The sequence below is a fragment of the Malus sylvestris genome, chromosome 16 (genome assembly GCF_916048215.2).
Source record: "Malus sylvestris chromosome 16, drMalSylv7.2, whole genome shotgun sequence".
NCBI classification, from domain to species: Eukaryota; Viridiplantae; Streptophyta; class Magnoliopsida; order Rosales; family Rosaceae; genus Malus; species Malus sylvestris.
The window spans coordinates 443,207-458,288 of NC_062275.1; the positions used below are offsets into that span (position 1 = coordinate 443,207).

The 15,082-nt window shown below is 37.3% G+C and overlaps 2 protein-coding genes across 3 annotated transcripts; both read left to right on the top strand.

Moving 5' to 3' along the window:
* Window positions 1–907: 907 nt before the first annotated feature.
* Window positions 908–9,374, top strand: LOC126608092 (pre-mRNA-processing protein 40C-like). The gene is made up of 16 exons (XM_050275859.1): window positions 908–1,145; window positions 1,678–1,967; window positions 2,056–2,196; window positions 2,450–3,083; window positions 3,381–3,517; window positions 4,450–4,487; window positions 4,623–4,701; window positions 4,829–5,275; window positions 5,663–5,746; window positions 6,214–6,354; window positions 6,451–6,557; window positions 7,113–7,236; window positions 7,784–7,927; window positions 8,306–8,452; window positions 8,595–8,717; window positions 8,853–9,374. The coding sequence occupies exons 2-16, from the start codon at window positions 1,686–1,688 to the stop codon at window positions 9,168–9,170; spliced, it is 2,946 nt and encodes a 981-aa protein (XP_050131816.1). The 5' UTR covers window positions 908–1,145; window positions 1,678–1,685; the 3' UTR covers window positions 9,171–9,374.
* Window positions 9,375–10,169: 795 nt separating this feature from the next.
* On the top strand, window positions 10,170–13,911 carry LOC126608960 (transcription initiation factor TFIID subunit 15-like). 2 transcript variants are annotated; one of them, XM_050276975.1, is made up of 8 exons: window positions 10,170–10,427; window positions 10,735–10,903; window positions 11,016–11,371; window positions 11,484–11,675; window positions 12,325–12,408; window positions 12,900–12,981; window positions 13,068–13,194; window positions 13,496–13,911. In XM_050276975.1, exons 2-8 carry the CDS (start codon window positions 10,784–10,786, stop codon window positions 13,738–13,740), a joined length of 1,206 nt encoding a protein of 401 aa, XP_050132932.1. In that variant the 5' UTR covers window positions 10,170–10,427; window positions 10,735–10,783; the 3' UTR covers window positions 13,741–13,911. The 2 variants fall into 2 exon arrangements, with proteins under 2 accessions (XP_050132932.1, XP_050132931.1); XM_050276974.1 differs by having other exon boundaries at window positions 10,171–10,422.
* The last annotated feature ends 1,171 nt before the right edge of the window (window positions 13,912–15,082 follow it).

Sequence of the window (15,082 nt, forward strand, 5' to 3'; positions counted from 1 at the left end):
TTTTATCCAACCCATTGGCCACTTAACTCAGGGCCTAAATGGCCGAAAAAATCTCAAACTCATCCTCATGCCTAGCAAGATATGCTGGAGGAATAAGCTCAACAAGATGGATAAGAAATGATCATGCATAAGCAAATGACGAGATAACCAATCTTAACAACAAAAACCCAAATATAGGTCAGAATATTTCATGTGGTTAAGATACCTCCTTAAGTATAATTCTTAGATGTGTCTTTTATAAGGTATCCGAAAATTGATTGTCTAAATGACTTGACTAGCTGGGTAACATGACTTAAATAAGCAAAACACATAAAGTCATGAGTGCCTTAACGAATCATGTCAAGTTAAGACTTACCCCTATATATGTTAAACTGGAATTGTTGAATCCATTTTCATCTTACTAACCCTAAACTAATCACCCTGAAGCCATTGTCTCACACCACACTAGTATGACAAGGTCTAGCATGTCTTTCTCTCTCTTTCTTAGTTGCATTTATTTATAAATTTGAATATTAATTTATATACAAAATAATAATTTTTGGCGAAAAAAATGTATTATTCCTTTACCAATAAAAAGAAGATAAAGCCGTTTGCTTAAAAAAATAAAATAATTGATACTTCCGAAAAATTGGAAAAATCATGTTGCAGATGGGCTGGTGGACCTGACCCTCAATCTCAATCTGGGCCTTCATATGTTAAAAGCCTCTTGGGTTTGGCCTTGAAGACATTGGGTAGGACATGATTTCTGGTTGTTTCGGACCGGGTTTAACTCGGGCGGAATTTCGGGTTGGTTTGATTCATGGCTTCAAAGTTCCGAGTCGAGTCGGGTTGGGTCCGGATACTTTGCAAGCCCTAATTAATTCCAATCCCCGTTCACCTTTTTGGGTTTGATATTTTATATATTTTTATTTATTTATTTTTGGTTTGAAGCTGAATTCACCTCCACCTCCGTACCTCACCACTTGCCACCCGCGCGCTCCCTCTCACTTCTCCCTCTCCGGGGTTAAAAGTTAAAACGACGGCAAAGATATACTGAAACGCCAACTCCCACCGTCGGCTGCGGCCGAGAGACCGAACAAACTTCCGCCGTTCTCTTCTCTCCGAATCTCTATCTTCCGACGCACCGCTTCTGCCTTCGCAATCCGGTTAGTCTATCGACGGACAATTCTCCCTGCTCTCTGTTTGTTTCTTGAGAAAATATTTTCTTGATAAATTGGAGGAAATTTGTTTCGCCTACTTAATTTGTACTCAAAAGTTTTTATGTGTGGCGATGAATTAACTAGTTTATGAAATAGAATCGAACACTGTTGATGTGCATTAGGGTTTTGGCTTTGCTTCTGAAATAGTTTACCTAGCATTGAAAGCTGATATCCGAGCAATATCGGTACGATACGAGAAGGTCCTTTGTAGTCAGGGTGGGGTTTATTCAGACACATTATGCATATACTCGTGTTAAAGCACATTTTAGACTTAGAATAATGAAAACAGGAACCTAGGTTAAAAATAAGAAGAAAAACCTAAATCGAGGCAAGTCCGTTTTGAACTTACAGGGAGTCCTAGGAACAATTAACATGCTTGTTGTTACGCCCGGAAGGATAGGATTTGGTTTCCTAAATGAAGTGTATGTTTATAATTCGGATGATTTTTGTTCTTATTTTGTTGACTTATCATATGCAGATCAAATAATGGCATCGCCGGCTTGGTTACCGCAGGAAGTGAAGCCATCTGTATCCGTTTCACCTGCTGGTGGTGCTTCAACACAAACTGCTGCGTCACCTGCTTCAATTGTAGGCCCAACCACGTCTAGTAGCTTAGGTGGTTCTGTGAATGATTCAATACAAGAACCTTTGCAGAATACATTTGGCAATGCACCCAGCTTTGCTGTTCCAGGACCTTCGTTCTCTTACAATGTGCCTCCTAATGCAAACATTAGTTTTGGGACCTCTCAGCAGTCATCACCTAGTTCTGTAAGTACCAATTTATTAAAAGTTACCTCATTGTAAATCAATATTATAATTATCCCCGGTTCTAAATTTGATGTTTCTTCTAATTTAGGCAATTAAGTCAAATCCGCCAGCATCTCCCGTGGTTCAGGCCCCAGTTCATGGCTTGTCGTCTTCTGCCAGTCCTTTTTCTTACAACATTCCAAAATCTGGTTATTCTTTCCCTAGTAACCAGCAGTTTCAATCTGGCATGGTGAGGGTCATTTCTTTAAATGAACATGAATTCTCTTGATTAACTGAGTATAGTAGCAATTGGTAGCAAGTGAATGGTTGTTGTTTTGATATTTATATTCTTATATCCTTTTCCTCAAAGCAAAAGGCTGTCAATGAGTTATTGCTGTATTTTTTATCTGTTGTATACCTTTTGCAATCCGGAGGAAAGGTAACTCGAAAAGTCATTTGGTTTATCCAAAAAATTAATGTTCTAAATCTTTTGTTGATTGCAGAATATCCCACCTGCTGTTGCACAAGAAACTGGTAATGCCTCATTGTCCTCAACTAGCTCTCATTCTGGTTCCTTGCCTGCTCCTACCACTTCAAATTCCACAATGAATATATCATCAACTCCTAATGCGGGACCAAAAACTTTATGGGTTTCCACTGCCCCATCTTTTAACATGACTCCTGGAATGCCTGGAACTCCCAGGACACCTGGACCCCCTGGAATAGCTCACTCAGTGCAAATATCTTTTAATCCGACTGTACCATCTGCACCTATTGATTCTTCTGTAGCCAATAGACCTAGCATGCAAGCAGTACCTGTTGCATCATCAGCAGTTCAGCCACATGTGGGTGCTCCTTACCCATCTTTATCTGCTATGGGTGCTCCCTGGCTCTCGTCCCCACAGATAGGAGGCTTACCTAGGCCTCCGTTTTTGCCATATCCTGCCGCCTTTCCTGGTCCCTTTCCTCTGCCTGCACATGTTATGCCTCTCGCTTCTGTTCCTTTACCTGATTCTCAGCCTCCTGGTGTCACTCCTGTGGGAAATACTGCAGCAAATGCCGTGTCTTCCGTTGGTTCTGGTCATCAATTGGCAGGGTCTTCAGTGATGCAGAAAGAATTACCTCATCCTGGCGTTGGTATGCTTTTGCTTTCATATTTGGTAAACACGATTTGACCTTATAGCAATCTATTAGGGCTCTATCCTCTCTCTCTCTCTCTCTCTCTCTCTCTCTCTCTCTCTCTCTATCTATCTCTCTGTCCCTCTGTCCTTCCCCTTCGTCGATGATAACTGAATCAATGCTACATTGCATATGGGTTGTTTATAGATGATAGGAACAATTCTCTCTGTCCTTCCCCTTTGTCGATGATAACTGAATCAATGCTACATTGCGTATGGGTTGTTTATAGATGATAGGAACAATTCCATGATGCAGGTCCGGAGAATAGAGCTGCTGTCAATGAACAATTGGTTGCCTGGACTGCCCACAAGACAGAGACAGGAGTTGTATACTATTATAATGCTTTGACCGGTGAATCAACTTATGATAAGCCTCCTGGATTTAAGGAGGAGGTACGTGGAAGTTTTATTTATTTTTAGATTCATATGATATGAACACTTCATGAAATTTCAGTTTGCAAGATGCCTAATCCTAAAAATAACTACCAAATGCTGCTGCAAAATTCTTAACTGTATTTAAGATGCAGATTGAAATATTTTTGAGGTTTGTTTTATTGCTGCTGCATTTCATTCTGAGGCCTTGAAGTTATCATGTTCATTCTATTAAATGTTATCTTATTTTAACCAGAACACCTTGTTGTGTCCACATTCCAATATAAGTCGTGAGAAAGTGGACCATATTCTTCTTCATATCCCTGTAGGTATGGAGCTTTGGTCCCTTATCTTCTCATGTGTAATTTATGACTTATATGTAGGTTGTTTTTTTGGTATTTTGGCATGCTAGTATATTTAGTGTGGTGTGGTATGAGGTTCCTTGTGCATTGGTGCGGAAAACAGCTAAGTTTCGGATAATACGGATACATAAGATTAAGTATGAAGCTTTTGTTCAGAAAAGAATATGTACAACTTTTGTTTTTGAACTTGGCTTTGTTCATTTTTAGCCTACTGCATATGAATATTATATCTTGCATTGTTTCCTATTGTATACCCTGTGGTAGTTTAGCTTTCTTCCCTGTTTTCCCATAAAAATCGTACAAAAATCACATCATTAGTTTTTATTGGATTAGAGATGACTTTTTAATTGCTCTGACTGCTATGATTATGAGGATTCCATTGTACAATTATTATTTTTCATCTTAATATTTTTCTTATAGAACTGTATAAGGTAAGAATAGAGAGCTATTAAAAAGATAGGATCTAAAGTTTCAGTGCCCCTAAATCTGGTTTGAAGCAATTGCTTATTTTCTTTTTCTAGGCATCATGCATGACTTTACTTGACCATTGCTGTTGGGGACGTATCTGATTAATTTTTACTGCTTGTGCAGCCTGATAAGGTTTCTATGCAGCCAACTCCAGTTTCGACGTAAGTTCTAGTTTATCCTGTTGGGTCGCCCCTTTTTTCATTTATCTCTTGTATTTTGGATGTTAGAGTTGTTTCATAATGTTTTTGCAATGTTAGAATGTTCTTTTATCCTTGTTTTGGTTCTCTTCTGTTTAGGGTGAATTTGGCTGGAACTGATTGGGTATTGGTCACAACCAGTGATGGGAAAAAGTTTTACCATAATAGCAAAACCAAGGTATACCATATAACTTGTTTATTGAAATGTCTGGGGTCCTCAGAAACACTGTTGTATGAATAGGTGTTAGTACTAGTACTATTGTTACCAACCTTATTGTATCTTTTTTTTTTTTTTTTCCGATCAGGTAAGTAGCTGGCAGATCCCAAATGAAGTGATTGAATTGAAAAAGCAGCAGGATAGTGACGTGCCAAAAGAACATACACTATCAGTGCCAAATAATAATTTAATGATTGAAAAAGGATCTGCTCCAGTTAGTATGAGTGCTCCGGCCATTAACACGGGTGGTCGTGAAGCCATGCCTTTTAAACCTTCAGCTGTGCTGGGAACATCTTCTGCACTTGATCTGATTAAAAGGAAGTTGCAGGATCCTGTTACTTCTTCACCAATTCCGGCACCATCAGAATCAAATGGTGCAAGAGGAGTTGAGAGTACACCTAAGGGCCAGCAAAGCGAGAATAGCAAAGATAAGCTAAAAGAAACTAATGGAGATGGAAACTTGTCTGATTCCTCATCAGATTCAGAGGATGCAGACAGTGGGCCAACAAAGGAGGAGTGTATTATTCAATTCAAGGTATATTTGTTGCTTCTAGTCTTCCTACTATACTAGAATCTAATATGAACATTAAATTGCAGAGATACATATTGTACTCTTATTGTGGAATTAAGTTTGAATGTTTTCTTTTTTCTTTAATATTCATGGTTTTGAGTCAACTGACTTTTGGACATGCCATGCTGGTGATCATTTTTTATGATTTCAACTTAAGACCTGTAGAATATAGAAAGTGCGGTTCGCTGCTTTGTACTTTTTTCTCCTTGATGTAATTTCGAATGCAGCCATCTGTGAATTGGGTTAGAGGCAACTTTAGATGTGGCTGATCTACTTTAGAAAGTTGATTTTATTTCCAACTTTAAATGCAGTTGATGAGAAATGCTAATCATTTGGCAATCATATATACAGGAGATGCTTAAAGAACGGGGAGTGGCACCATTCTCGAAGTGGGAGAAGGAACTGCCAAAGATAGTGTTTGATCCACGATTTAAGGTTTGTTGAGTCCAAACGTTAGGAATTTCATTGTTTTGGAATTAAGAGGCTAACCTATAACTGGAACTGCTTGAACAAGTTTGTTGGATTCATGCATCTGCTAATTTTTGGAAGGGTGAATTTGTTCCTGCCAATATTCTAGTGTTATCAATTGATTTAGGGTGCATGTTAACTGATACCCAAATTGCTGTTTATTTTATTATTAAATTTTGTTTTAATTTTTAATTTTTAATTTTTAATTTTTAATTTATGAGTGCTGTGAAAGGCTTAAACTTTTGTTAAATGATGCCTTATAATAGAATCTTCCCGTCAGTGCTGACCTCCTGGGCAGATACTGCCTTAGATGTGGAATTTTCTTGTTCTCTGCAGTATTATCTATTGTTTATCTCTCTCTTGCTAGACTAAGAAGTTTGTGTTAAGTTTTCTTTGTGTTACACTTCTATAGTTAAAGGTCTCTACTGTTGCAGGCCATTCCAAGTCATGAAGCTCGTAGGTCCTTGTTTGAGCACTATGTTAAAACACGTGCAGAGGAGGAGAGAAAGGAAAAAAGAGCAGCCCAGAAGGCTGCAATAGAGGGATTTAAGCAGTTATTGGATGAAGCATCTGAGGTCGTGTAGATTGCCTTATTTTAGCTTTCTTATGTCTATTTAATTAGCTGCACTGTGGAATTGGAGATTGCTTATGTAACACTTTCAAATTTTCAGGATATTGATCGAAACACTGATTACCAGAGTTTCAGAAGGAAATGGGGCAATGATCCACGCTTTGAGGCTTTAGATCGCAAAGATCGGGAGCATTTGTTGAATGAAAGGTATCACCTAATAAGGAAACTTTTGATTGATATCCATGGTGTTCTACATATATTATTGTGTTGTTAGTCCCCTATATGTTTATTTTTATAATAGGAAGTAAGATTAGTTTAATTAACTAAATTGTACAACATAGAGGACAAGATGTCCACTGAAAGAAAAATATCGACTTCTGAACTGATTTGAGGGGATAGAGTAATGGTTTATGTTCCATGGCCACATCCTTGTCCATGTTCAGTGTCTTTTCAAGAATCCATATATAGTGCAGGTATCTCTGCTGAGCTATTACATTTGAATCTCCTTTGTTCTGATTTGAATTCTTATTCAAATGTATGTTGAACTGTTTCCTAGACAGAGAAATTCATATCCATTGATAACCCTTGAAAGCAACATGAGTCAGCAAGTAGTAGCCTAGTAGGCTAGTGACGAGATCCCCAAATTGGTTGGGTGTGTCCTTTAGCTCATAAATCTCTATGGATTCACACGGTAAATCTAGTCTTGTTTCTATGTTCAGTTTATATCATAATGGTCATACATGATTTTTATTCTACTTGTAGGGTCCTTCCATTGAAGAGGGCTGCTGAAGAAAAGGTTCAAGCAGTGCGTGCTGCTGCTTCAGCTGGTTTTAAGTCCATGCTTAAAGAAAAAGGAGATGTTACTGTTAGTTCTCGTTGGTCCAGGGTAGGTGCATTTTACATCAGCTTGTGGTTTATTTGATATGTTGATGAGTGCATCCAAACAATGTACTTCTGGATGCTTTTGGTAATTTACTAGTGTCTTCTTTTTGGTCAATCACGAGTGTGCTTCCAGCTGTTTTTGTTTCAAAAATTAGAGTCAATTTTTAGCCTTTAGCTTCATTATTAATTTAGTTTGTGTAAGCATCAGCATTTTTGTTGGTTATCAGTAAAAATCACTACACGTTTGGATTTTCTTGAACGAATCTGATGATCCTCTACCACAGTTTCTTCCCCCCCCCTCCCCCCCCGCGGTTGTTCAAAATCTTTGATTAATTTGTATGACCATCGAGGAACTTTTTTATTAGTGGTTTCAATTTGATTCTCCCTTATCATTAAGATATGTTAGAATGACACAAAGATCTGCTATATTTTGTGAAATGTAAATAATACAGGTTAAGAATTTTTTTATTAAAAAAACTTTTGAATGTATGAGATACTTGGTGTGCTGGAAAATTTATATGAATTTATTTTGTGTTGGGGACTTTCTTTAGGTGAAAGATAATCTACGGAATGACCCAAGGTACAAAAATGTTAGGCATGAGGATAGGGAAGCTTTATTCAATGAGTATATATCGGGACTAAAAGCTGTGGAAGAGGAAGCAGAACGAGAGGCAAAAGCTAAACGTGATGAGCAGGTAAAGATAGTGCATCTGCAGTTGTTAGGAACTCCCTCATCTCCTTCCTTCTCTTTCTTTCTGTCTGTCTGTGTATAAGTGAATGGGACCTATAAGAAAACCTTTATTAAAAGAAGGAAATATGTAATGATGAATGTGTCTCTCCGCCTTTCCCACCTATGCTGTGTTAATTTTGTTCGAAAGTATATATGTATGCATAACATATATCTGTCACTTCAGAGTGTGTGTTGGTGGGGATTTCGAAAATTAGCTCTTCACAACAGTTGACGAAGAGCCTCAATATTCTGTAAAAAGAGAGAATAAAATGTATTGCATCTAGGAAGGAGTGTGTACTTGAAAAAAAAAAATGTTAAAGAGCTTGTCTCCCTTGCCTTTCAGGAAAAACTGAGGGAAAGGGAACGAGAACTGCGGAAGCGGAAGGAAAGAGAAGAGCAAGAAACAGAGAGGGTGCGACTGAAAGTTCGCAGGAAGGAGGCAGTTGCTACTTTCCAAGCTTTACTTGTGGAAACAATTAAAGATCCTCAGGTATTATCTTTAGTTCACTTGGTTTTAGCGTCATTAGCTTAAACTACGCATCTGATATGAATTTCTGTACATTTACTATGGTATGGTTTGGTGTATTGTGTGTGGATAAATTATTAAACCTTTTGGCTTATCATGTACTTAGGCATCTTGGACAGGCTCTAGGCCTAAATTGGAGAAGGATCCGCAAAGGCGTGCTGCCAATCCTGATTTGGATCCATCTGACATGGAAAAGCTCTTCCGGGAACATGTAAAGATGCTAAACGAGGTAATATATAATTTGGTGCTTCAATCCATTTCAATTTCATTTTCATTTTTAAAAATTGTTCTGTTGCTTATAACTTGTTCTGGCTAAAAAATGCTGCTTTTATAATTCTTTACTCTATTGGTTTGGCTTTTCTAGCGATGTGCACATGAGTTCAGAACTCTGTTGGCCGAAGTCTTGACTGCAGAAGCAGCGTCCCAGGAGACAGAAGATGGAAAAACAGTTCTTAATTCGTGGTCAACAGCCAAACGCATTCTAAAGGTGGATCCCAGATACGACAAGACGCCAAGAAAAGAGAGGGAAGTGTTATGGAGACGATATTCTGAGGAGATGCTGCGGAAGCAAAAGTCAGCAGTTGATCAGAAGGAAGACAGGAAAACAGATGCTAAAACTAGAAGTTCTGCTGATGCTGGGAGGAATCCCTATGGATCTAGGGGTACTCACGATCGGCGATGACTTTTTTTGGTTAAAGCTTAGAGACTGGGCTTTCAAGTTAATTTCTCCAAGTCCTCATAATTTTATATCGAGTGATTAAGCTGATGTTACTAGGTTTTTAACTGAAGGAAGGACTCATATGGTTTTATAGCTGATATACATTAGAAACCAGCGAATCGCAGACTCTTACTTTTCAAATGCATTTCTTGTGGCCCTTTCAATTTAGTCGAGTTGTTGTCCCCCTTAAATTTAAGTCCAATTTGCCTTCTCAGTTCTCACTAAACTGATCATCCTCAGTTGCCTCCGAATCGTTTACGTTTCACTCTTTTTGTAATAAATGTGTTTTGTTATAAAAGTCAAAAAGTGGTTATGATTCGTAGAATCACTTCTTGAAGAAGAGACACTTGGATTTTTAGCAAAAACGAGGGTAAATGCTTCCTACAGTTTTGCCAAAGTTGTGAGGAGAGACTTGAATTTTTGGCAAAAACGAGCAGAAGTGCTTCCTACTATTATCAAAGGCGTGAAATTTTTCGTTTTAATATCAAATTACAAAATAGTTGATATTATATACACACATTTATTAAATTTTGGCCTTCATGTTTTTTTTGACGATTAGAAGTGTTCAATCAGGATTTTAAGTGATTATCTGAAATTTAAGAGGTATTCAATCAGGATTTTAAATAGTTTATTAAAATCCGGGTGTATTCAATTAGAATTCAAAGGTACATTCCATATATATTCAATTAGGAATTTATTTTAAAGAACCTTAAAAAATTGAGGAATTTGAAGAAATCAGAGAGATTTCGTAATGCAATTTAAGCATTCACAAATCCCTCTTCTCCTCCTCCTCTGAGATTTCGAAAGAATTAAATTAAAATTTTTCATAAAATCTCTACAAATTAATTAAACTTTTTTAAACTTTAAAACTTTATAAATCCATTAAAATCTCTTAAATTCTCAATTAAATACACCCCTTAAATATTATAAAGAGTGCAGTAGAAAGGTTTATGGATAGCACACAAAATTTACAAAAACCGATAACAGGGTGCTAAAGTAGTGGATGAAGCTGGAACCCCAGTTTAAAAAATTAGGGCTTCCTCTCTCTCTCTCTCTCTCTCTCTGTCTGTCTGTCTTCTGATCCTCATAGTTATCTTCTTCCACAGTGTGCGATTAATAATTAGGGTTCGCTGAAGGAGATTGCGCAATTGCACAATTGGGGTTAGGGTTTCACCTTTCAGAGGCTCGTGGCTCGCGACCCACGTCGAGGACTCAGGTAAGGTTGATTTCGTTCTGAAGATTTGTAATTTGAAAATCGAAATTTGGAAGTCCTTATATTTCAACATTTCACATTGTATAACGATTCCAAATCCATCGAAGCCTTCATTTTTGTTTTCTGCTCGTTTCGTGTCGATTAATTGATTTAAGAGGAGTTTGTGTACGAGGGTTTTATCAAATTTTTTAGGAATTTGATTGAGTAATGCTATATCGCAAAACGATTTTGCCTCTCTATTTACAATGCGTTTTATTTGGGAATTTTGATACAAGTAGAAACCATGTTTTACTGAAAAATAATGTTTTTGTGAAGGACTGGATTCGGGTTTCCGCTTAATCGAGTTTCATGAAAGTGGAGCTATATGGCAACCTATACAGGAAAAGGAGCCCCTTCAAATGGGTCTGTTTATGTTTGCAACTTGCCTGAGGGGACTGATGAAAATATGTTGGCTGAACATTTTGGCACCATTGGCTTGTTAAAGGTAGCGATTTTTACCGTTTATTGTGACCTTCTGTATAAATTTCTTTTTATATCTGGAAAACTCATCAGTTTCTCCTGTTTTTCTCTTTTCATTCTTGCTTTCTACCATTTAGAAAGACAAGCGAACAGGTCGACCAAAAATCTGGCTATACCGAGACAAATTAACCAACGAACCCAAGGGAGATGCTACTGTAACATATGAAGATCCACATGCTGCATCAGCGGCCGTTGAATGGTTTAATGACAAGGAATTCCATGGTAATACCATTGGGGTTTTTATAGCTGAGTCCAAAAGCAAAGATGATCAAACTCATAACACTCTGGTTGATCCAAGTTTTGGCGATGATTTTGATGGACCGGAGGAAGCTGCTCAGGATACGAATGGGGGAGGCGGCGGCGGTAGAGGTCGAGGTGATGCTACTGGGAAAGCATGGCAACAAGAAGGAGACTGGGCGTGCCCGAATACAAGGTCTGTGCTGTGATATTGGTGAGCAGCTCTTTCTTGCACTTTCCTTGGCATTTTCATTCTTAAATGTAATATTTATTCAGTAATTAGCTTCTCATACTCTTTTTTCTATCAGCTGTGCCAATGTGAATTTTGCATTTCGTGGTGTGTGCAATCGCTGTGGAAGTGCTCGACCTACCGGTACTTCTGGTGGCGCAGGGGGTGGTGGTCGTGGCAGGGGTCGTGGCGTTGATGCTGGGGGCCATGGTGGTCCTGTTGGTGCTCCTACAGGTGGACTCTTTGGTCCAAATGACTGGCCTTGTCCAATGTAAGACTCTTTTATTCCCCCCCACCCCTCCCTTCTCGTTTTAAGCCACTTCTATCTTTATTATAATCGTCGTTGTCGTTGCTTTTAAGTTTCAGTCAAAGTTTTATCGCGTATTTTTATGTTCTGTTAATGAGGTGGAATTAGTGGAAACATGATTTCTTGGTTTTTTAAAGGACCTTTTATTGTATTCTCTTATGATTTTGATTTTCTTCACATTTTTACGAATCTATTGTTAATGAGGTGGAATTAGTGGAAACATGTTTTCTTGGTTTTTTAAAGGACCTTTTATTTTATTCTTATGATTTTGATTTTCTTCACATTCTTACAAATCTGTTTGCATATTTCGAGGTTGTGGAAGTTAGGTAGCATTCTGCATCAACCTTGGCTAATATGTTGCTACTTGCTAGGATACAGAAATTTTATGCGTTAACTGTTTTATGTACCATTATAAGTTTCATACTTGAAGGCCAAGTTTGATGGGTATATATGCACTGGCCTACTAAATGATGGTATTTGGATATATAACTTTACATTTTGTATTCATTCTGTAAGCTAATTCTATTGTGCTTGGGTTTAGCAGTATCACAGAAATGTCATTTAAAAGAGTGTATTATTGTTCACACTGCTTCGTTTTCTTCTTTTATTTCAGGTGTGCCAACATCAATTGGGCAAAGCGTACAAAATGCAATATATGCAACACAAATAAACCTGGTCACAATGAAGGGGGTGTAAGGTATTACATTATTTTTACTTATGTATGCTTCTGTCAGTTGCCAACCAATAACTGGCATCCATTGTGTGGGAAGATGATGTGATACTGATAATATGTAAATATTAATATGCACACAGACTTGGTCTTGATTGATTCTTATCTATTTATACGATACCTAAATGTCTTCAACCATCCTGTTCTTCTCACTTTTGAATAAAAAGGTATACGCTATTGTATTTTGTGTAAAAGATATCCATCATATTTTCTTCTCCCCCTAAAAGAAGTTAATTGGTCTTGTTTCACATGCTATAGGGATCCACTTTCTTTTCTGCCCATTTTTATTCTACCGTCGTATTTCTATCTAGCTGAAGAACTAGATACACATTGGTGGTGGTTAATGAAGAATGCAGTATGCTGGTTTTTCCTCTTTTCTTAGGTTATTTCTAGATTCTCTACCTTCTTGTGTGACATTTATAGAGACATACTGATTTTCCTTTAAATCTATTTGGCAGGGGGGGACGTGGTGGTGGATACAAGGAACTTGATGAAGAAGAATTAGAAGAAATCAAGCGACGTAGACGGGAGGCAGAACAAGTAAGATTTATATGCATAAGCATTATTTGAAACATAATTTTTTTTTGTTTTGTTCTGGTTTAGAAGTCATTTTGTGCCATTCTCAGGATGATGGAGAGATGTATGATGAGTTTGGCAACCTCAAGAAAAAATTTCGTGCTAAAACACATCCAACTGAAACTGGACGAGCTCTTCCAGGCGCTGGACGTGCTGGGTGGGAGGTGGAGGAAATAGGTACTGATGCATTTTGTGTCATGATTATTCTTACTTGGGAATATGTTGATATAGATTTGATGTTTTAGATTTTAAATCCTTAATTCTAGCGGTTATGTACATAAGACCACAGTTATTATCACATTCTTCAACATGATTGTCCTTTTTCCTTTTCGTCTTGATGTTAGTTGGCATGTTTGGACATTTATGTTTACTATAGCACTTGAACAAAGCTAATTTTAGGAGTTGTTGCTGCTTTCTTAGTCAAGCAAGATCCGCATTTGGATTAGTGATCGACTTTGTTTGAAAAATGATGTGGCAGGTGCTATTGACAGAGATGGCAGAGAGAGAAATAGAGAGAGGGGAAGGGAACGCGATGATAGACCGAGCAGCAAGAACAGAGACAGAGATGATGGTTATAGGCGTCGCAGTCGAAGTAGAGAAAGGGATAGGGATAGGGATAGGGGGAGAGATAGACCTCGAGACTATGATTATGATCGAGAAAAAGAATACGGGAGGGAGAGGGATCGAGACCGGGACCGGGACCGGCACAGGCACCGTTATTGAAGTTTACGGGATAGTTTCCAAGTTTTGGTTCTCCGCGGAACTGCATTTGTGTTGAACTTTGTTTTACTTGGCATTTTAAGCTAGTCGAATGGAGAATACGTGTTTATTTGCACTATCAGAATCTTGCTTTCAACATTTTTATGAAGTTAAGAAATATTATTAATTGTGTTATGGGAATGGGGTTAGCTGCTTAATGTTAATACTTTTAGTTTGATGCCATGCCAGTTCCCAATCATGTTTAGTTTTATTTATTTATTTATTTATAAAAAAGAGGACCAAGTAGTGGTTTTTTCATAGTAGTTCACTCTCTCGGGGATTGGGAAGATTCAGTCTTTCGCTGGGCAAACCTAGGATATGTCGGGTAAAATACAGGTTTAAAATTTACCCCGAACTACTGGGCTATCCTGTGGTGGTTCGGTCATGTTTAGTTTTGATTTGTTTTTGTTTTTTGTTTTTATTTGGATATGTTTATTATTTTCTCATGGGTGGGCTAGTTTTCTAATTATGCTTACTAAAAATTATGCTTGGCTTCTTAACCTGATGCGACTAATACAAACTATAATCTCATCCGTAATAATTAACAACACGATTAAAGATAAAAATAATTTCTCTTTCTACACATGTTTATTTATTTTTGTTCTTTAATTTTTTTTTCCACTCATTTTTTTTCTTTTGTACATATCTGTTTATTTTAATTTTTTCTATTACAAACAATATTATATACTAACTTATAGTTAAAAAATAAAAATAAATCCAAAATACAATAAATTAAGAAAAAACTCCAACCATCAGAACAATTTAGCACCAAATAATCAATTGGCTTCACTTTCTTGTTCCTTCCCTCTCCTTTTAGACCATCTCCAACCCTTGGGCTAAAAGCCAAATTTTTTAGCCCGGAAAATTTAGCTTTTAGCCCAGAAACATCTTTTCTGCTCCAACCCTTCTACTCTAAAATTTTAGCCCGGAATTATTAAAGAATGAAATTAGCCTAAATTTTTTTCTTAAATCAATTTTAAAAAAAAAAATAAATATGTAGATTATTGTAAATTAATTTTATGAACATTTTAATCTAAAAAAATTTAAATTCCGATAAACATTTCGCATTTAGCCCGGGGGGAATTTGGGGGGGAATTTGGCCCAACTTTAGCATTCCCCTTTTAGCCCAATATTTTAGCTTGGGTTGGGGGGTGTTTGGGGGGAATTTTGGGCTAAATATTTGGCATTTAGCCCAGGGTTGGAGTAGGTCTTAGGAGTAGGATTCTTTTCTTTCGTAATTTCTCTTATCTTTTCTTCCTTTTTACTTGAATGATTACGATTGAATCATGTTAATATTTTATATTAA